This window comes from Diadema setosum, chromosome 7 (genome assembly GCF_964275005.1).
Source record: "Diadema setosum chromosome 7, eeDiaSeto1, whole genome shotgun sequence".
NCBI classification, from domain to species: domain Eukaryota; kingdom Metazoa; phylum Echinodermata; class Echinoidea; order Diadematoida; family Diadematidae; genus Diadema; species Diadema setosum.
In genome coordinates this window covers 13,631,574-13,652,406 of record NC_092691.1, presented here as the reverse complement: position 1 = coordinate 13,652,406, position 20,833 = coordinate 13,631,574, and the positions used below count along the sequence as shown (strand labels likewise).

The 20,833-nt window shown below is 40.1% G+C and overlaps 1 protein-coding gene across 3 annotated transcripts; it reads left to right on the top strand.

Annotated features, from left to right (window-relative positions):
- The first annotated feature begins 2,063 nt into the window (after positions 1–2,063).
- Positions 2,064–19,603, top strand: LOC140230957 (uncharacterized). 3 transcript variants are annotated; one of them, XM_072311098.1, is made up of 7 exons: positions 2,064–2,163; positions 6,844–7,076; positions 8,904–8,972; positions 10,532–10,613; positions 13,972–14,072; positions 15,451–15,583; positions 19,202–19,603. In XM_072311098.1, the coding sequence occupies exons 2-7, from the start codon at positions 6,882–6,884 to the stop codon at positions 19,342–19,344; spliced, it is 723 nt and encodes a 240-aa protein (XP_072167199.1). In that variant the 5' UTR covers positions 2,064–2,163; positions 6,844–6,881; the 3' UTR covers positions 19,345–19,603. The 3 variants fall into 3 exon arrangements, with proteins under 3 accessions (XP_072167199.1, XP_072167201.1, XP_072167200.1); XM_072311100.1 differs by lacking the exon at positions 2,064–2,163 and adding an exon at positions 2,425–2,488; XM_072311099.1 differs by lacking the exon at positions 2,064–2,163 and having other exon boundaries at positions 6,839–7,076.
- Positions 19,604–20,833: the final 1,230 nt, after the last annotated feature.

Here is a 20,833-nt window from a genome sequence, read left to right as displayed (position 1 = left end):
TGTGGGTCTGCTGAAAAGAAGTCAATACAACTCCCCCATCTCCCCCCCCCCCCAGCAAGATGCTGAAAATGTGGAAAATCGGCCTCCTTCCCCCCCCCCCCCCTCAAAAACTTCAAAACTCTGTCGAGGGATGAACCGCACTTACCTGTATAGTGAGGAATGAAAACACTGAGATAAGTTTGCGATAAAAATCATCAAAACATGTTCCATATTGTTGTAACATTGCTTTCCCCCCAGATCTTGCGGAATCGGCCTTTTGCACAAGATTATAGGAATACGCACATGACTGTATACCCACTTTGCCCCCCCCCCTCCACTTTGTTTACCCCAGAAGTGCACAAAAGTAAAAAGTTTTGCTGGAGAGTCCCCCTTGTGTGTGTGTGTGTGTGTTTTTGTTTTGTTTTTTTTTTTGGTGTGTGTGTGTGTGTGTGTTAGATGATGAAACCCGGATCGATGTGGCAGCAGAAGTTGAAGGCCTTTTGTTGTTGTTGTTGCTGCTGCTGCTGCTTGCTAGTATAGCTGATAAAACCCAGAAGTGGCAACAAAAGTTCAAGGGCTGAGAGCCTTTTTTGTTTTTGTTTGAGACATAAATTGTCATATGACAAAAGAAAATACGGATGTCAATTCATTGAGGGGCTTTTCCTGTTGAATTATGTAAATGATTATTTTGAAATCAATCAACATTGATCCCATAGCAATTTAGAGGCCTGTTGGAGATTTTGCATTTCCAGCATTGAAATTTGGTGATCTGTAGGGCTAGTTTAATAGAATGTTTGGGAAATTTTCAATCAAACAAGGAAGATTATACATTGGTTATTAAATCAAAATTGCGAAATTGCCCAAAAAAAAAGTAGATTTAAAAAGTCTTTAACAAATAAATCCTTGAAAGATAATTTTTGTTTATTTTTTGTTGAAGTCAAATTACTAGTGATAAACGTATTGCCATATCTTTTTATTGACAATTTTCCAAATATATCACCCAACATGCCCAAGGAGTTCTAATGCCAGAGTTCCTCCTGTAATAATATGATTGTGTTGTTAGCACATGCGCAGTTCATGCTCATCCATGTCATTGTTAATCGTGAGGATTATAGAATATGGCAGTCCTCCTTGGCAGCTTGCTGTGTGGCAGCTAGCTATGAATAAAACCATACCATCTATTGAACGTTATCCCAGACTATGACAGGGCTGCCAACATTGGAAACTAGTTGAGCTCGAGTGAGACTCCCATAGGCCAATGCTATAATTTTGGAGTCAAAATGAGTGAGATCAATAGAAGTGCATGCAAATGAAATAAAGTTTTAGAGTGAGAAAGGACCAAAATGAGTGAGTGTCACTCTCATTGAGTGAGGTAGTTGGCAGCCCTGCTATGAGTCATGACTGGTTAATCTTTGAACGCAAGTTCGACACCTCCTTCATACACCAATACTTCCAAACGGCTTCCCTGCTCAGTCACTTCACTCAGAATAAAAATGTCCACTATTTCCAAGTTTGACCCCAAGTAAAAATCTTACTTTCACGCCTGATTGGCCTGCTCTTCTCTCCCTTTATGTATTTTACTTCAATATCTTCTTCTCATTCTTCTTGAATTCACCTTATTCTTTTCTGTTTTCTTTCCCCTTGACTTGCATTGCTTTGCATTGCACATCCTTTTCTTTCCTTTTTTTTTTTTTTGAGGGTATGTCTCAATCTTTTCAAATTTCCTTTTTGTTTCTTTTACATCTCTCTTCGTTTTCCTGTTGTTTATGTTTGTTCTGTTTGTTACTGTCCTTTTTGTTTATCTAAAAATAATTTCTTCGTTTTCCCCTTTTTGGCATTGTACACATCCTGGTACATAGAGTTTATTTTATATTTTGAAAAAAAAAAGTTCATTTTTGTTTTTTGTTTGTTATTTTTTGCTCGTTAACTCTACGTAAAATCTCGTGTACAGTACCTAGAACAGAGCCCTCTACGTACGATCCCAGCAAAGCATGTTCAATCAGTCGCAGTTTTTGTTATCTGCATACATGTGCACATCACCATAGTACACATAAGTTAACGTATGTTATACTGCGTGCGGAGTCGAGTCAGCTGCCAGCTGTGTACCTGTGCATTGCATGCTGACTGTCTATAGTGGATGGGACGGAAGAAACAGTTCTTTCATGTATTTGCTGGGCTTAGATTGTAAGTCTCAGCAGGACTATCGCTGACTTCTTTAACCTTAGGGAGGTTGCCATCATAAATGCCGCTAGCTAGCATCTACGCTATCCAACGACAAGAGCGCATCACCATCGATCACGGTGTAGAATCTTTGCCTGTGCTGTGGTCTGGACGCTCGCAAGCTTGATCGCTCGAGGCCGAGGGGAGGGGCGAGTGCTCCTGATATAGATCCTGCATGCAGATCCTGTACTGTATTGGAGCGAGCAGCTAGCAGGGAGGTGGAGCTGATTGGAGCTGCTGATCTGACGAGAGGCGTGAGGATTAACTTAAAAGTGAAAACAAAGTTCTGGTAAGGGCTTGAGAACCCGTCTGGCACCATTTCATATTGCTTGCAATTCTAGATGTCTATATCGAAAGAGTCTACAAAGAAACTTAAATTACCTAGCTGACGCGGTTTGCCGTAATGATGAGTCGTTTTGGAGTAAATTTATTTTGAGAAAAATAAAAGTCGGAAAACCGACTTTTGTTTTTCAGACTTAAGGCTCCAGACTAACTCGGTCTCAGGGAGAACTCAATCCTATTTCAGACAATTTACATGCAGTTCGTGATCGCCTCATTCTACTGTTAACATGGTTAATACCAAATGAGGCCTAACTGAACAGCTGAACAGACAGGAAAGAGCTAGCCCGACCAGACGCTGTTAATACGCTACGCGAATACAGCGTCTGACCAGCGAGCGGGCACCTTCAAAGGGGGAACCACAACACAACTACAAAACTTATGAAAATTTATACGTTCTTTATAAACAGTGTACACGTTACCAAACGTTACTCACCTTAAGTGCATGCTTGTATTAGAGAAGGTTCGTAAGTCCATTGAGAGCCCTCGTGATAAGTCCGTGGAACCAAAAAATGATACTTTCTGGCGGATTCCCTACACCGTCGGGGTTCATCGTTGCAGAATTCAAAATGGCGCCTTGATCTCTGCGGAAATCTTTTGCGTGCGTGCGATGCGCTGCGCTTGAGTTGAGTGTTGGTGTAGCAGCACGGTCGACAGCGCAACCTTTTGAAAGGGCATTCAGATCATGTGACCTCCCGGATATTGGAAATGGCCTGGCGTAAAAGACGATGTACCGTTCGTGAACCGTTCACACATGCTGCATATAACCATCATTTTAGGTAAGTTATTAAATCTAAATTTCAATATTCATAGCATAGATATGAAGTCTCATTATCATTTTGTTCGTCGGATGAGTTTGAAGTGACAAAAAAATGATCTAAAGTATCAAAATTCAATCCGATTGCATGCGATCGTTGGACCCTCTTCGTGTTTGGAGCTTCGTTGGTACAGCCCTGTCGCGCTACGTATGTACAGCGGCGACTGGGCTGTGTATAGTTAGGAAAGAGCGTGCTAATCCTGTAACGTTACAAAATAAATGCAATAAATTTGGACAGCACGCAGTCCTCAATCAAGCCTTTACGCACATCACCTCAGCTCAGTTGCTGAGATGCGCGGTCTTTGAAGTTTTTGTTGTTGTTTATCATAATTAGCGTCTTTGATTGTTTTTAGAGGTGCTTGATAGGCGCACACTAATTTTGCATGCGCGCCAAAAGAGGTTTTGATGCGCGCATTGTAACAACTCGGACCATTAGTAGCCAGAACGCGAAGCGCTACAACGTACCCCTGACCTACAGGCCGCTCCCATAGCACAACACTGTACAATCCAGAGGGACAACCAATACGACTCGGCCCGCCGTCAAAGCGAGGCCGAGTTTATATCCCCGAGTCCGAGTTTAGCCTGACCCCGTTCGGGTATTAGTTCTGAGACTGAACCTTATTGGTTTATATTTCACATTTTCGACGTTACCCATCAAATATCTTGTTAAATACAGCTTTCCACACATTTCCTAGGCATACGTTCACATTTGGGAGCGAAATTTGACAACTTTTGCAGGCGTACCAGAACTTTGTTTGGGCTTTAAGGAACCACAGCCACCCCCACATTCGTCATTAGCTCAGCGGCTTATGAATGACACGGTCAGTCTTCTACCTCCTCCTCTGCCCGAGCCTAGCCCGACCATCGACCTGGGCCCTGTCTTATAAAGACTTGTGATTGATTCAAATCAATCACAACTTTATGAATTGAATGCAAATCCATCTTATAAAAAAGTTATGATTGAAATTATGATGGAGAACTGCCATTAATCAATCACAGGTTGCGATTGATTGCAGCTTTCAAGAGATTTGTGATTGATTGATTTCTGTCACAAGTTTTATACGACAGGGCCCAGATCAGACGCCGTGCTTGCACGGCCAAGTTTTATACAGCGACTGAGCTGTCTCGGCCCTGATCGTGATTTTGTTGTTCTTTTAAATTTACGGAGCTCTCTACTCTAGTTGCTGGGTGGGCAATTTGCTCCAATAATTTCAATAATCACTTAGATTTAACTACAAAACATACCGGTACACTATTTACAAAAACCTTATTAACAAAAACTTTTACCTGGTTGTGAGAATTAAAGTTATAGAAGTCAGGACAGGCCCCTAACCTGTTTTAGGCCTAACGTTATACATGTAGTTACAAAAAATCTTATTGGCCCAGGGTGTTGGATTATTAAAGCCTAGACTAGAGTAGGCAGGGACATCGTGGAAGAAAAGGGATGATCAAGTAGTTGAAAGGGTGAAAACAGAAATGGAGAAAACGGACAGCTATGATCATGATCGCACAGCTTACTGCCTTTAGGCTTTAATGCTTTATTACCTCTGCCAAGGGAGGAGCTAGGTTATGTTTTCATATAATATACAAAAAAATTTACAAAATAACTCAAAAAGTTGTGAATGGATATGGATGAAACTTGCAGGAGAGGCTGAAAATGACACAAGGAACAGATGATTAAATTTTGGTAGTGATCTGGGGATTTTTGTGGATTTTATGAAGGATTTTCAATATTTTGGCAGGTAGGGTCAATGAACTTTGGAGTTCAAGCTGCATATTTTTTAGGTTTTCATCCACGCATGCACTGGAGTGCGTGCTCTAGTTTCTACTGGCCCAGGGCGAGGTGCGCCGCGCAGCTGGCATTGATGACGTAACAAAAGATTTCTATTTTGGGAAATCGGGCGATTTTCAGCATGCATAGTATATTACTGGTACAATGGGTAGAAATCACTGTTCTCTATGGAAGAACAAGGTCAGTGGTGGGCATAGGCTTTTGGCGGAGGTCTAGCTGTGCTCTCAGAGTGCTTCTCTAGTTAATTGTTTAATTACGAGCTGAGAAGTGATTACAAATGTACCACCCACCAAAAGAAAAGTGCAGAGCCAAGAGCTATATTCCACCAAGTTTCTCAACTGGCTGTGTTACAGATTGACAGTAGGCAAGACATTACAACTTATCTAATCGGGGCAATTACCCACCCCTCCCCCCCTCCCCAAAGGGCAGTTACCCCCGGTTAAGTATTGGTTAGTGATATGGTTAGAGTTAGGGTTAGGTTTGGGTTAGGGTTAGGTTCAGGATTAGGATTAGGGTGAGGTTCAGGGGAGGGGTCCGGGGTATTTGCCCAGGGGGTAATTGCCCCGGCCCCCTAGTTATATTACCAGGGGGGGGGGGGGGGGTGTACTCGGGACTGGCGCAACTGGCTTTTTTTTACCCCGGAAGTGGCACCAAAAAAAAAAATGTGGTTAAGCTTTGTTCTAACGCTGGATTTGCTTGTTAATGTTAGTCAATGTTGATTGGGCAGCTGATTGCAAGTAATAGATCCTCTAGATCAGTCAGGGAAATCTGCTTATGAGGAGGGCTCCGTCTCAGAAGGAACTCTCCCCCTCATGAGCACCTCTTGGGTACTCAAGAGGCTCCCTCCCCGCAGTGCTCATGAGGTCTCCTCTTCACTTCTCGTCCATCTGACAGTCGCTGTATGAATGGTCTCAAGTTTGTGCTGTGATTTTTTGTTACACACACATGTCCACTCTCATGTACATATGAGGAGAAGAAAAAAATTCAATTTGTTTTAACAAAAATAGAGTTTTGATCAAAACAAATCTAGATTTGTAAAAGTACATTTTATAATTTATACAATGTATGTGGCAGGTATTAGTAATATTATTATTTACGTCGATGTAGGGCAATTTGTCAATCAGTTGCAATGAAAAACATCTCGACGGAAGAATTTCATGAATTTGAATGATAAAAGCAGTACCCGCTGCATGCTATAAGGATTAGAACCAACACTTGCTGTCGGGCGAAAGCTCGGTGGTCTAGTGGAGATGACGCCTGTCCGGTGATCAGGAGGTCGTAGGTTCGAATCCTGCTCGAGTATGTACGCCCATGATTTTTTATCATGGCTACTACTAAACACTGATCAATTCAGTGCTTATTTACGTCGATGTAGGGCAATTTGTCAATCAGTTTTCCACTTTTACCAGTGTTGTAGAATATGCAAATTAGTACCAGGTACACCATGCCCCCACAGAAGCCCTTAAAGTTGCCCCTGCTAACATGTTTGCCATTTTTAACAGGTAGTAGTGTGCAAGAATGTGTGGAATGTGAACTTGCCATACCGGTACCCAATTGAGCACAAGACTCCCTACTACTATCTGCAGTACTAAAACAATATCATTGTCAGCTAACATGTGCTTTGAAATTTTAGTGAAATAAATGTTTTGTCGCAGATCAGTGATACTTTCTCATATGTTATTTGTTCATATCACAGGATTAAAGAAGAAAAGTTACCAAAAACAGGGAAAAGTAATGAATGAGATGTCAGGAGACTACTGGGGTGGTGGCATAGCTGAAATCATTGAGCTGACCAAGGAAATCAAACTGGACAGTGATAATGCCCTGCTGTATGCTAAAAGGTCACATTGTTTCAGGATAATTCAGCAGTATTATCATGCTGTCAAAGATGCCGAGATGGTCATTCGTCTCAAGCCCAAGTGGTGGAAGGTACATGGTACAACAACATATCCTTTAATATCATTTGTGTTTACCATTTATTTCTCTTTCATGTTAAAATTGAACACATATTTGAATGTGAGTGAATGTGTCAAGCTCCTGTTATAGATTGCCTTAAACAGTTGAGCATTTATATAGAATTTGGTCATATAAGATCCCGTTTACAGTGCGGGGCTGGGCCGAGCCGCTGCCGAGCCGCTGCCGAGCCGCTGGCAAACCCAGCCTCAATTGCGAGGCCGAGCCCCGCAATTTTGTCCGTTTACACTGCAGGGCTCGGCCGCGCTTTTGATTCGAACCTTTTAATATTTTGTCGTAGTGGCGCTCTGCTTGTAAACAAACGCAATTTGGTATTGTCTGGTTTTCAGACCCTTTGCCAACTGAATTCTGTGGCAAAAAAGTCGCCGTTTGAGCAAAGGCCTTTGCCGAAGGAAAAAATCATTTGCAGGACAAAACCACCTTAAACTATACTAGTTTTCGATGTTGAGGGGGTTAATATCCTGAATAGCGAAAGATACAGGCAGAGGGTTTGGAAGCCAGACTAAAATTGGCCACGCATTTGGCCCAGTTTGCATTTACACTGAGAAAAGGCCGGGCTCTGGAGACCACCTCCAGAGCGAGGCCAAATGCGAGGCCAATTTTGGCTTCACATTTGACCTTTTGCGCGTTTACACTGAAATGAAGGTGGGCTGGGCCGCGGCAGAGCCTCGTACTGTAAACGGGGTCCATGATGTTCTCAATTCACGTACCGGTATATCTCATTAATGATCAAATATGTACAGTATATTATCTAAAACAAAGTCACACATAATTGGCTGAGAGAGACATAACCTTTGCCATGTGGGAACTTCGAACATAGTCTCCAAAGTGTGCGCTGCAGCTTGCATTACCGGTACACACTGTTACTCTATTTAGCTCTGCATGTTTTCTTACAATGTACGTAGCTAATAATTTTTGCACTCATATCAAGACGGTTCAATGCACCAACTACACATGTCTCTTCAACCCAACCAGGTCGCTGTCACTTCTGGAGCACTGTGAATGTTGATGATCGTGTCATAGAGTGTAGAGTGCTTCAGGAGCACTACTGAGCCTAACCCTCAAGTGGGCCTGGGGTATTTCTCCAGAGTTCTTTGGGGCCTGATTATCTATTTGTACATCATTTAAAGTGCTTCAGGAGGGCTCCTGGAGCATTCTAAATGCCTTGGATAAATGGTCTGTGTGTCAAATCACTACCTTTATAAGAAAGTTAGAAGCATCACAATTTTACTACAAGAGAAATAATGTACTCATAACAAAGGAAGTAAATGGTTTCAAACTAAAATGCAGACAAGGTAACACTGTACTTACTGCATTATGCAAAGTAAATGAAACTACACTGTGTATGATATGCTGTGGAATATGGTCATGTAGTGACTTACCTACCCACAGACAAAGTAGTGACACATTATTTTTAGGTATGAAGGCACTGCCTTCAGGTATACATTGAGCAGTCATCTGTGATGAGCCAGAATTACACAGCAAAGAGCATATGAAGTTTAGTCTTCAGAAGTTGATTGCAGTATACGAATCAAACCTTTCAAAATAGTCTAAGTCAAAAGTCATTTCAGACCAATTTTTTTTTCTTTTTTAAATTCTGTCATGGAAAAATTTCTGCAGGACAGCAAGTGAAACTGTGTGTTTAATCACTTTGAAACACTGAGTAACTACTGTATATTGTAGAAATATTGAGAGATACCTCGTCAGAAGTTGCAAAAAAAGAATGTCATGTTTCTTCTGTGTTTTGACATTACTTACAATTTCCATGTGTTCTCCACATAGGGGTATTACTGTAAAGGCCTTGCAGAATTTGGAGCAGAACATTACACAGCAGCTTTGGAATCATTTGAGGTGAGTTTATTTGTTGGTACTTAAAGATAATAAAAAGTTTTGGTACCTCAAAAGTTTCCCTGAATTTCCGTGTTTCAGGTTAAAGTACCTTTCAAATAACTAACACTGTGAGACTTACTCGCCCCAAAGTGCTCTCATTTCTTAGTAATCATGCAATTAACTGCGACCAGCAGCCCCATACGCATAGCTACCAGCAGCCCCATACGCATAGCGTAATGGGGCTTCGCATTGTAGCATTCAGGGTCATGACAGATTTAGTATCGCGGGCAAATATCAACTTAAAATCCAAAAAATTCTTCAATTTGAAGACTTACCAAGTAAGTTGAAGTCTTGAAAGCAGGCTTCCAGCAACGTTTGGTTCTGGCAATAGTCCCTTTCTGTTCGAATTGATGACTGAATGTGACTCTGTCGAGAGGACCTTGGGAGAGCTACATACACTGATTACTACGGCCAGCGCATACGCACACATCACATGCGAACAAATTTCAAATCCACGAACGGAGAAGATGTTTGTGTGCGCATGCGCTGGCCGTCAATTCAGTGTAGCTCTCCCAAGGTCCTCTCGACGGAGTCACATTCAGTCATCAATTCGAACAGAAAGGGACTATTGGCAAAACCAAACGTTGCCCGAAGCCTGTTTTCAATACTTCAACTTAACTGGTAAGTCTTCAAATTGAAGAAATTCTCGGATTTTAAGTTGATATTTACCCGCGATACTACATCTGTCATGATCCTGTAAGCTACAATGCGAAGCCCCATTTAGCTATGCGTATGGGGCTGCTGGTCGCAGTTAGCTACTCAGTATGCGTATGGGGCTGCACGCTGCTGGTCGCAGTTATCATGCAATAATGGTTTCGTACAAAACGTGTACTACCTCGCCGCCGTACGGCGGCAGCTCTGGTACGAAACCATTATTGCATGATTACTAAGACATGAGAGCACTTTGGGGCGAGTAAGTCTCACAGTGTTAGTTATATGAAAGGTACTTTAACCTGAAACACAAACTAAGACAAGGAAATTCAGGGAAACTTTTGAGGTAATACCAAAACTTTATATTATCTTTAATCAAATGTACTACAGCTTCATGATCTCTAGTTACCTTGATTGCCCCCTGTTTGCTATCTTTTTACAATGTCACATTTGGACATGGTACCCAGGATGAAACCACCCTTTGGCATATCACAACAAGGGGGTGTCATGATTTATGTAAGCAATTCTTATTGCACACATTAAAGAAAAAGACACTTTTGATGCCCTTTTAAGGTGTGAAAAGTTTGGATGGAGTCCAAGGGTCAGTCTTGACAAGTTCATCTTCTCCCTTTAAATGCTTGATCAGATTTAACCAAGCTTGACAAGAATCATTCTTTTACACAGGGGAAACAAATTTGTTCAACTGTGACAGGTATCCCCTCTCCCTCGGGGCTGAGCAATAGGGCCCGAAAAGGCCTAACATTTTGAAATTTCAATGATCCTTGTCTTCAAATGTAGTCGTACAGCCAAGTCATATTGCAGTTGGCATGATAGTATGCTAACGCCTGCTTTCTTCCTCTTGATTTTAGGAGGGTGTAACTTACAGCTCAGATGATGATTTGATCACTGCTCTAAGGAAAGCATCCAGAGCCACATTTTCAGCACGAATAAGTAAGTTTAGGGAGACTCTTTGTATTCACAAGTTACGTGAAGCAAAAGTATTCTGATAGTCTGTGGATGCCAAAGTCAGATTTGGGGGTTAACCTTGTTTTACCATCTGCCCAATGCATTTGATGTTTCCCGTGCCCCCATTTTCTAGGATGCTGAATCAGAATCTGGATGATATGCAACTCTTGCATCTTTGAGGGTTTTGAGATATTCAAGATGGCCATCAAAATGACCACCAAAATATGAAATTTCAGTATACTAGTATTTCCTTATAAGTGGTGAAAAATTCTTCTATAAACTGATTTGCGGGGTTGTAGGGTTGAACCCAGTATGTAAACCAGTAATTCAGATTTCTGTTTACTTGTCGCAGAGCAAATTTATTGCAATAACACCAATCCCACAAATTAGTTTGGAGCAGAATTTTTACCATTTTGTGAGGAAGTACAGTATATAGACATTTCATATTTTGGCAGCCATTTTGGTGGACATCTTGAATATTATATCTCAAAACCCTCAAAGATGCAAGAGTTGCATCATCCAGATTCAGATTCATCATCCTAGAAAATGGGGGCGGGGGAAACATCAAACGCATTGTGCAGATGATAAGACAAGGTTAACCCCCAAATTGTTGCATCATCCAGATTCAGATTCAACATCCTCAAAGTAGAGTTAAACCATCAAAGGAGAACTGGGCACACAGAAAAAAAAAAAAGAAGAAAGAAAAAAGGTTTAGCCTCTGGCAGCCAGACTTTTTCTTTCTTGCTTTATATTTGAATTTCCACAAGAAAATGTAGTTTAGACGCACATGGGTCACACACACAACGCAAAGCATGCATTGGGGTATAATTGATTGACATTTGCTGATGATGTCCCATGTTCCAGGGTAGGCAGCAGGCGGCTTGAAGTGTCTAACATTCACTTAAAGATAATAAAAAGTTCTGGTACCTCAAAAGTTTCCCTGAATTTCCTTGTCCTAGTTTGTGTTTCAGGTTAAAGTACCTTTCATATAACTAACACTGTGAGACTTACTCGCCCCAAAGTGCTTTCATTTCTTAGTAATCATGCAATTAACTGCGACCAGCAGCCCCATACGCATAGCGTAATCGGGCTTCGCATATATTGTAGCATTCAGGATCACGACAGATTGAGTATCGCGGCCAGTGCATGAAAACACATCACATGCATGCACACAGATTTCAAATCCATGAACGGATAAGATGTTTGTGTGCGCATGCGCTGGCCGTAGTATTCAGTGTATGTAGCTCTCCCAAGGTCCTCTCGACCGAGTCACATTCATTCATCAATTCGAACAGAAAGGGACTATTGGCAGAACCAAATGTTGTCTGAAGCCTGTTTTCAATACTTCAACTTAATTGGTAAGTCTTCAAATTGAAGAAATTTTGGGATTTTAACTTGACATGTACCCGCGATACTAAATTTGTCGTGATCCTGAATGCTACAATGCGAAGCCCGATTACGCTATGCGTATGGGGCTGCTGGTCGCTGTTAGCTACAGTATGCGTATGGGGCTGCACGGTGCTGGTCGCAGTCAGTGGTTTCGTACAACGTATACATTGTACTATAATTTTCGCCGCGGTACCACGACGGCTCTGGTACGAAACCATTATTGCATGATTACTAAGACATGAGAGCACTTTGGGGCGAGTAATTCTCACAGACAACGTACTTTAACCTGAAACACAAACCAAGACAAGGAAATTCAGGGAAACTTTTGTGGTACCAAAACTTTTTATTATCTTTAACATAAAAGTCTGTTTTGTGGGTCTTTGTTTTTGGATAGAGTTTCATATTTTCATATCAGTTTTTTGTTGATACATTCAGACCATGTCTTCCTTGGTCTCCCACATAGACCTAAAGTTGCCCTGTCACTTCAGCCATGCGATCAAACCCATCTCTGCTTGCTTCTTCTCCTCTTTCTTCTATCTCCCTGATTTCACCACCATTATTATCAGTGTCTCTGTCACTGTCTTCACTGCTGGAATGCTCAACATCAAGCTCAAAAGTGTAAATGTACATCAATGTCAGAATCAGACATTCTGTTGGTTCACCATAGAGAGGCATAGACAAGAAATGCAATGCAGAAATTACACAGATGGTGTACTAAATATTGTGCAGAGATTTGATTTGGGTCTATAGAATGATGTCGCTAACTTTGTTTCACCATGGTCAGGTGCTCCTGGGCATAAACGCTTGGAATACCGGTATATCAGTCAGTTTTGACTCGTGTGTATTGCATGGCATAAAGAGTTCGAAATAGATGGTGTTGATAACCTGTTTCAGTAGACTTTTTTATACCCCCGCCAAACGAAGTTTGAAGGGGGTATATAGGAATCAGCGGACGGTCGGGCGGTCGGGCGGTCGGGCGGTCGGTCGGGCGGGCGGTCGGTCGGGCGGTCGGTCCGTTGCAAATCTTGCGTCGCGAACTACTTCCTCAGTTTTCAACCGATTCCCATAAAACTTGGCACAGATGTGTGCCTTGGGTTGTAGATGTGCAAGACGTATTTTTTGACAGTACCCAAAAGTACGTTGCCATGGTAACGGCATATTATGGGCAAAAATGGGTACAAATTTTGCGTCGCGAACTCCTCCCACAGTTTTTGATCAATTTTTATGAAATTAGGTACAGATGTTCATCTGAATATGTTAATGTGCAAGACACATATTTCCGCATTGGCAAAAAGTGTGTTGCCATGGTAACGGCATGTTATTGGTAAAATATAGGGCAAAATGCTTCTTGGCAAAACTGCTTCATCAGTGTTCTTTCAATTCTCATGGAATTCATATTGAATGTTTGTCTTAGGATATAGGTCAGCATGACACATTTCTTGACAGTGACAAAAAGTATGTTGCCATGGTAACAGCTCACATATTATGAGCCAAAATGATGGAAAATTTTGTGTTGCAAACTACTTCCTCAGTTTTTGCCCAATTTCCATGAAACTTGGTACAGATGTGTGCCTTTGGTTGTAGATGTGCAAGACGCATTTTTCGACAGTACCCGAAAGTACCTTGCCATGGTAACGGCATATTAATGGCAGAAGATCAAGGAAAGATCTTGCGGATTTAACTACTTCCTCAGTTTTTTGACCAAAGCTTATGAAATGTTGTTTTGACCAAAGCTTATGAAATGTTGTTTGGCGGGGGTATAACCAGTCGCTGTAGCGACATTTCTAGTTTTCCTTTGCTATGACACCCATTACCATATAATTTTGAGCAATGTAATGCTTGTTACAATGACTTAAAATGTTATGTAGATGTGTCATGGCTGTTGAAGAAAGGATGAGAGTCCCACGTCTCTCTCACGTAACTCTGACTGATAACTTCTGTCCCTTTCGAGCAGCTAAACGTATGCGGACTGTGAAGGGCTTCTTCCTCGGCTTGGTCATTGGAGGTTTAGCACTAGCTGTGAATGATTTTCTCTTGCCAGTACCCATAATTCAGGTAAGCTCTGTTTGTACTGATAGTCATTATTGCCAAAACCATCTGAATGTTAGTTTGTTTGGTTTTCATTGATTCCCCGTTTACTTATACTAGAGGATATTTTTTATTCAGCAGTGTTACACGTATGCTGCTGTGTCACATTTGTGTGCAGAATCCTGACCATGTTTCATGATGGATTTTAAAAATGTGACTTAAGTATGGAGGTGCTTTATTACAAAATGTAGAGCTCTGCTTATAACTTCTGACTCTAGCGCCCTTGCTAGTTCCATCTTTATACACAAAAATGTTGATTTCTGAGGATCTGCTTCTATGTGCACTACCAGCCACATGTATGGATTTTGTTCAAATTATGTACAGAGGTTTATTATAGGCAAATCTGCAGTCTTGTAATTCTTGGTCATGCTACCAGAGATGAGTTTTTCACAATGAAATTTGCGGAGTGAGTACAAGTGATACAATGACAAGTGCACTTATCAATTTGATACAAATTTATAATGAATGATTTAAATCCTTTTGTTTAATTTTTAGGGTGTAGAATGTAATTACAAAATTATTAGAATATCTTTGCAGTAAGTATGTATTATTAAAGATGTACTTAAAGTATAAAAAAGTTTTAAAATCAGTGTTGATAATACTGTTTGGGGACCGATGGACCAATCACAACTCACTGTTAGCTGCTCAACCAGTGTTTATCACTCCCAGTAGCCCACAGTATGAAAATAGTATGCTACACAGTGACAAATTGCTGGTGACATTGAGAGTTTTTCCAGAATTCTTGCGGATGTCTAAAATTTTAGGCAAACATAGGGGGTTTGGCCTCGCATTTGTTTGCATTAGTTTAACAAATTTTGAAACTAGCGAGCAGTAAGTGCAGGCCTTTGCGCTCATCTGCATAGTTAGCATATGTGGAGCACATTTTATTGCCCTTTATTAGGTATGACTGCTTATATGTCTGCATTCAGGCAATACAGAACAAAACACAAGCCAAATATGCAAAGGTGTGACCGTAGCATTAAAGGGGAGAGAAAATCCAAGAACAGTAAATTTCAAGAATTCATTAAACATCAGCAGATAATGTCATAATCATCATACAACTGTACATGTTTGTCAACAACCGATCATGACTGAAGATACCTCTCAATGTATAGTGCACTTATACTGTGTTAGTGGATGTTTTGTCAACCAACGTGTGAGCATATGCATATCAAGTTGACAGATATTTTGTGGTCCCATGCATATAAGACTTACACAAGATTTACTGTATTCAAGAAGAATGATTTTGCATTAAGAGAGAGAGAAAAATGACAAGCACTGGATCTATTATGTGCTATTCTCTGTCATTTCAAGTCCAAGTGAATTTGTGGTTCTTGCTCTGTAGAACATCTTCCTGAAGGTCATTGTGATGGCATCCTGGGGTTTCTGTGGGGTGGAGACAGCCAAGGGTTATAGCAAGATGCTGGAGCAGGAAAGAGATCAGAGGTTGGAACCACCAAAGGACCCATTTCCATTTAGTAAGTACAGCATATCACAAGTGTTGGTAAGATGGCTTCTTGATAATATACTGCCATGCCATTTCCAACAGCAACAGCAACCAAGACATCATACCACAGGCACCATAATATCACAGTTTATTCCATGCCTCCGCCACAAAGTGTTGCTGAAAGTGTTATGTTTCCGGCTTGTCCATCTGTCCACGATCAATTTTGTGTACAGCATAACTTAAAATTTGTTTAAGGTATCCAAATGAAACCTGACATATGTATGCAATGCATGTAAAGGTACTAGGTGTTACAAAAACATTTCCCTCTTTGATCTTTAATAGTTCAAAAACTAGCAAATATCATTATCAAATAACAAACTGGAGAAGCACTCTGAGAGCGCAGACCTCTGCCAAGCATGCAGCAGCTCATTTCCACCACTGATCTTGTTCTTCCATAGAGATATCAGTGATTTCCACCCATACGTACTTATCATTGTGTGCTGAAAGTTGCCCGATTTCCCAATATAGAAGCCTTTGTTATGTCATAAACTCTCAGCTGCACGGCGCGCCTCGCCCTAGCAGAAACAAGAGCATGCACTTTAGTGCGCGCATGCAAACCTCAAATACACACAGCCTGAACTCCTAAGTTCATTGACCATACCTGCCAAAATATCACAAATCCTTCATAAATTCCCCAAAAATTCTTGGATCACTACCAAAAGTTAATTGTTTGTTACTTGTGTCATTCTCAACCTTTCCTGCAAGTTTCAACCCAATCCGTTAACTACTTTTTGAGTTATTTTGCACACGGACAAACTAACTAACTAACTAACTAGCGAACAAACACACAAACCAACGGTAACAAGAACATAACCTCCTCCTTGGCGGAGGTAATAATGTGAGTAATAGCTTAATAGTGTACAATTTAGTTGGAGGTGATTTGAATATGAAAGCATGAATCAGTTTCATTAAATTCATTAAATTTTTAAAGTTAAGTTCAGATTTTGGTCAAATTTGAACCCTCTGTACAAAATGGAACTTTACACAGGAACTATGTGTATACATGTGAGTGTGTGCTTGCAATGATCCTGAACAATAGACGAGGAATACCACGAATACCACCTTTTCAGAGCTGTGCTGACTAGGCTTCTGGTCTCGTGCTCCAAGGTACATGAATGTTTTATTAATACATGTAATTCATGATGGATTCCCTGGGCACTGCTAGTGTGAATTCTTGGTAGAGGGTAAAATGCATGCACATGAAAAAAAAAAAAAGAAAAGAAAAAAAGTAAGGACATGTTTTCATGTGTTTGCATACACTACATTTCAGGATGAATAAAGACTACCTGTGATAATGGAATTTCTCATGAATATGTAATACAGAGCATTCAAACCCTGGCCTTTGTTCAGGACCATTGTCTGGATGTTAGCTACACACTCCCAAACACACCAATTGACCCCTGTGCAAAGTTAAAGTTTTGTACAGAGGGTTGAAAATAGAGCAAACTCTGAACTCTAGCTTAAAAATAAATCTTGAAATTAATGAAACTGATTAATGCTTTCATTTTTAAATTACCTCCAAAAAAATTGTACACTATTCAGCTATTGCTCATTTCAATGTCAGGGTTATCAGATATAGTTTTTGAACTATTAACTCTTTAAGTGCCACTTAGCCTGACTCGGTCGACGGATTGCCAACTTCGCATATTCTGCTCAAACGCACAAACCCACCCAAGTGGATCGATAAAACGCCAAATGCCACAGTACAATGAAAGTGTTTCTTGAGATTCCATTCCTGTCACATGTAGCTTGCATTTTATGTGGTGAATGACTATCGAGCAGAGTGCCCTACTGGATTTGCGAGTAAATCTTAAGTTTCTGTCACTGCTTTGTGTGCAAAAGTCGTGCCTCTACAATGTTGTTGCTACTGGTCATTTGAAAGAAAAACAATAACAGATTTCTCATACAATTTACATCAAAGCAGTGCTTGGCCTTTTCTCTACAACTTTGCTCACTACATGCCCAGGGTAACAAAGAGTTATTTAGATTGAAGAACAATGTTTTCCCAAAGCATGACTTATGTTGAGCACTATTTCTTAATAACGTGGCACACAGTAGGGGGTTTTATACACCGTGGCACATAGAGTTAAAGGTAGGGAATCCCATTTGCATGCCTTAAATGAAGAGTTGTATAAATACAGTGGTATGTTGAAGAGAGTATCATTTTAGAAACTACCATAAAGTATTGAAAGTGGAAGGTAACATTTAGTACATTTTTATTGACCGTTAGATTTTGAATTGAATTTTTTTCGGGGCTCACCGTAAATTCCAGTACATTACTAGGCTACCTTTGCAGACCCATGCACTGCATGTGTGTCCATCATGTATATTTTGTGAAGAAAGTTCATCAAAACTTACAAACATTTCTATATACATTCTTGCCACACACTCTATATGTTATTACATCAGCTCTTATACTTTTAGATTTGTGTTTATAGATACAAGATACAGAAGACTGCAACAAAAAGGCTTAAGTGTGGCTGACACACAGAACTACTGAGTAGTTTAGTTTTGTGCATTATTCAAATTGTAGATAACTGTTGACTTCCAAATTTCTCAGCAGTGGCCTATACAAGTCCCCTGAGGTTCATATTTAATGTTTTGCGGCATTTTGGGAGGTCTGTAAAAGGTATCCCCTACCTTTAAGGATCAAAAGTAGGAAATTTTTTTTTTTTTTTTTGTAACACCTAGTATTTCATGAAACTTAGCTTACCGTATACACGTATTACCAGATAAAGATTCTCCAGGAAAAGTTTGGGGCTGTTGAGTCAAGGTTCAAAGGTAAAAGGTGAAGTGAAAGTGCTAAATTTTTCCCTCCAAATCTTGGAAGTGTTATCTTTGTGAAAGTTAGTATGCAGGGATCTTGCCAGTGTGTATACCCCTGTCGGCCCTGACAAGGATGAGCTTTGAAGAAACAACCATGCTATACTATACTGTACTATCATGATACCATGCGTGAGCTTGCCCGGGTGAGATTACAGGGTTCAAAATGGGGGCCTGAAATGTATAGTCTTCTGAAACACCCCATTATGAACTTTCACCAAACTTGGCAGGTAGCATCCCTAGGGGGATAGGGTCTTAATTTGTTCAAATGGGCATCACGCTCCCCCTCGGAGCCCCCAGAGGGCTGAAACGCTGTAGAGCCTACAACTGTAAAAATCGTCCACTTACGTCATAATTACCATAAATGTCATAACACATCAACCACAAATGTCATAATTACCACAAATGTCAATATCTGATTAACCACAAATATTTCCTCGTAATACCCGATTATTATATCTCGTTATAGCAGTGTTTGTTATATTGAGTTTCCCCTGTACTATGAGTTGGTACATTGATAAAGCTGCAGTTTCAAATTTGTAGGGGGGGGGGAACTATTATGACTTTTCAAAGTGCTATGATATGATTTAGTTCCTATTGCTGATGGTATTGCTGTTGTTGTTATAGACCTGTCCTAGCCATGTAAAGATGCTTTAATTCCTAATATCTGTAGAGTAATGTTTGAAATTCTCAAGAAGAATACCAACTGTGAACCATTATCTTCCATCACATATTGTACTTTGTGTTGTGTATTTGTGCATTACAGTTTCTGATGGTAACTATGGATCCAGAAACAAAGATCTTGCAGCCAGTTGTCCCAGAGTGGTTGAGACTTCAACCAGCACCGAGGCAGCAAGAAATGGGGATGGTCCTGGGCATTCAAGACACAGGATTCAGTCTCAGTCATGATTTAAGAGCTGACGAGACCGCCCCCCCCCCCCAATACTGTAAAGTCTTTGTTAAATTATACAGAATTGTCAGATGTACAAGTCAAAGCCAGTTCATAGTGGTCAATGTAAGAAACATTTTGAACATGCAGACTTGACACTTCAACTCTTGTTGTTATTGTTAACTATGCATTATGGATATTTAATGATTGCATGCTTTACAAATTGAATATTGAAGTACGAGTATTAAATGATTACCCATGCAGTAAGCATGTTGTATAGTGGACCTTGGTGCTTTTCTGTGTTTTCTACCGTTACGATGCATTGCATTATTGCCAGCACATCAGGATCACTATTCTCACTCACCCAATTTATGGTACTACTAAATGTATTCTTGTAATAATTTATAATTAATTAAAAAAAGAAAAGAAAAAAGACTTATGTGGAAACATCCATATGTGGTGTAGGTAATAATGCACATGATAGAATTCTGCCATTTTTTGCTGATTATCCTGTGACAAAATTGATTTTGTGTAGAGACTAGATACATTATTTAGCAACAGAAGATAATTTAAATCATGGAAAATCAACTTTAAAAGACCTTTGCATATCCAACATTTTCCCTTCTTTAAATGTTTTTACAGTTTCTATTGTTACTTTGCTTGAAACAGAGGAAATTGTTAGCTTGCATTTCTGTAGTTTTCTGTTTCTATTTCAAAAACAACTTAGTGTAACTGACAATTTCAAAAGCCCACTAGTTGATGAAAAATTTTATAAGAATGTCCTTTGTTTAATAACCAGGACTTAGACATAATATTGGAGAGAAATGGTGTACAACTCATTAGCTTACATGTCATCTGACATGGTACCCTATCAGCTCTTTGTAAATAACAGTCCCTGTCACACTTTGGTGGCATTGCTTACAAAGAAATTTTCATGTTTTGCCCACAATATAAAAAAAAAGGGGGAGAAAAAGTGGCCAAATCTTAAAGGACAAGTTCACCTTCATAGACATGTAAGTTGAGTGAATGCAGCAATATATTCGTAGAACACATCAGTGAGAGTTTGAGGAAAATTGGACAATCTGTTCAAAAGTTACGAATTTTTGAAGTTTCTGCTCACTCAAGGCTGGATGAGAAGACTACTATAGCTTGTGATGTCACATGTGTACAACGATGTAAAGAAAGAATAAAGAAAATTCAACATATTTTCACTTTCCTCGCATAACAAAAGAACACTTGACTTCTCTCTTTCAGAAGGCAGGGGGAATAATATTACCCTTAACATACGTCAGTAACAAGTCAAAGAAATGTGCACTTTATTCAAAAAGTGAGGTTTTGTGAAATTCTCTTTTTATTTTCTTTATATCATTGTACGCATATGACATCATACACTGTAGTAGTCTTCTCATCCAGCAGCGACTGCGCAGAAACTTTAAAAATTCATAACTTTTGAACGGATTGTCTGATTTTCCCCAAACTTTTACTGATTTGTTCTACTAATATTGTTGC

Bases quoted from the DNA above. Each gene is read 5' to 3' on its own strand.
- LOC140230957 (XM_072311098.1), top strand. From the start codon at position 6,882: ATGAATGAGATGTCAGGAGACTACTGGGGTGGTGGCATAGCTGAAATC. The intron at 10,614-13,971 runs GTAAGTTTAGGG...CCTTTCGAGCAG, and splicing joins CACATTTTCAGCACGAATAA to CTAAACGTATGCGGACTGTG. The intron at 15,584-19,201 runs GTAAGTACAGCA...TGTGCATTACAG, and splicing joins AAAGGACCCATTTCCATTTA to TTTCTGATGGTAACTATGGA.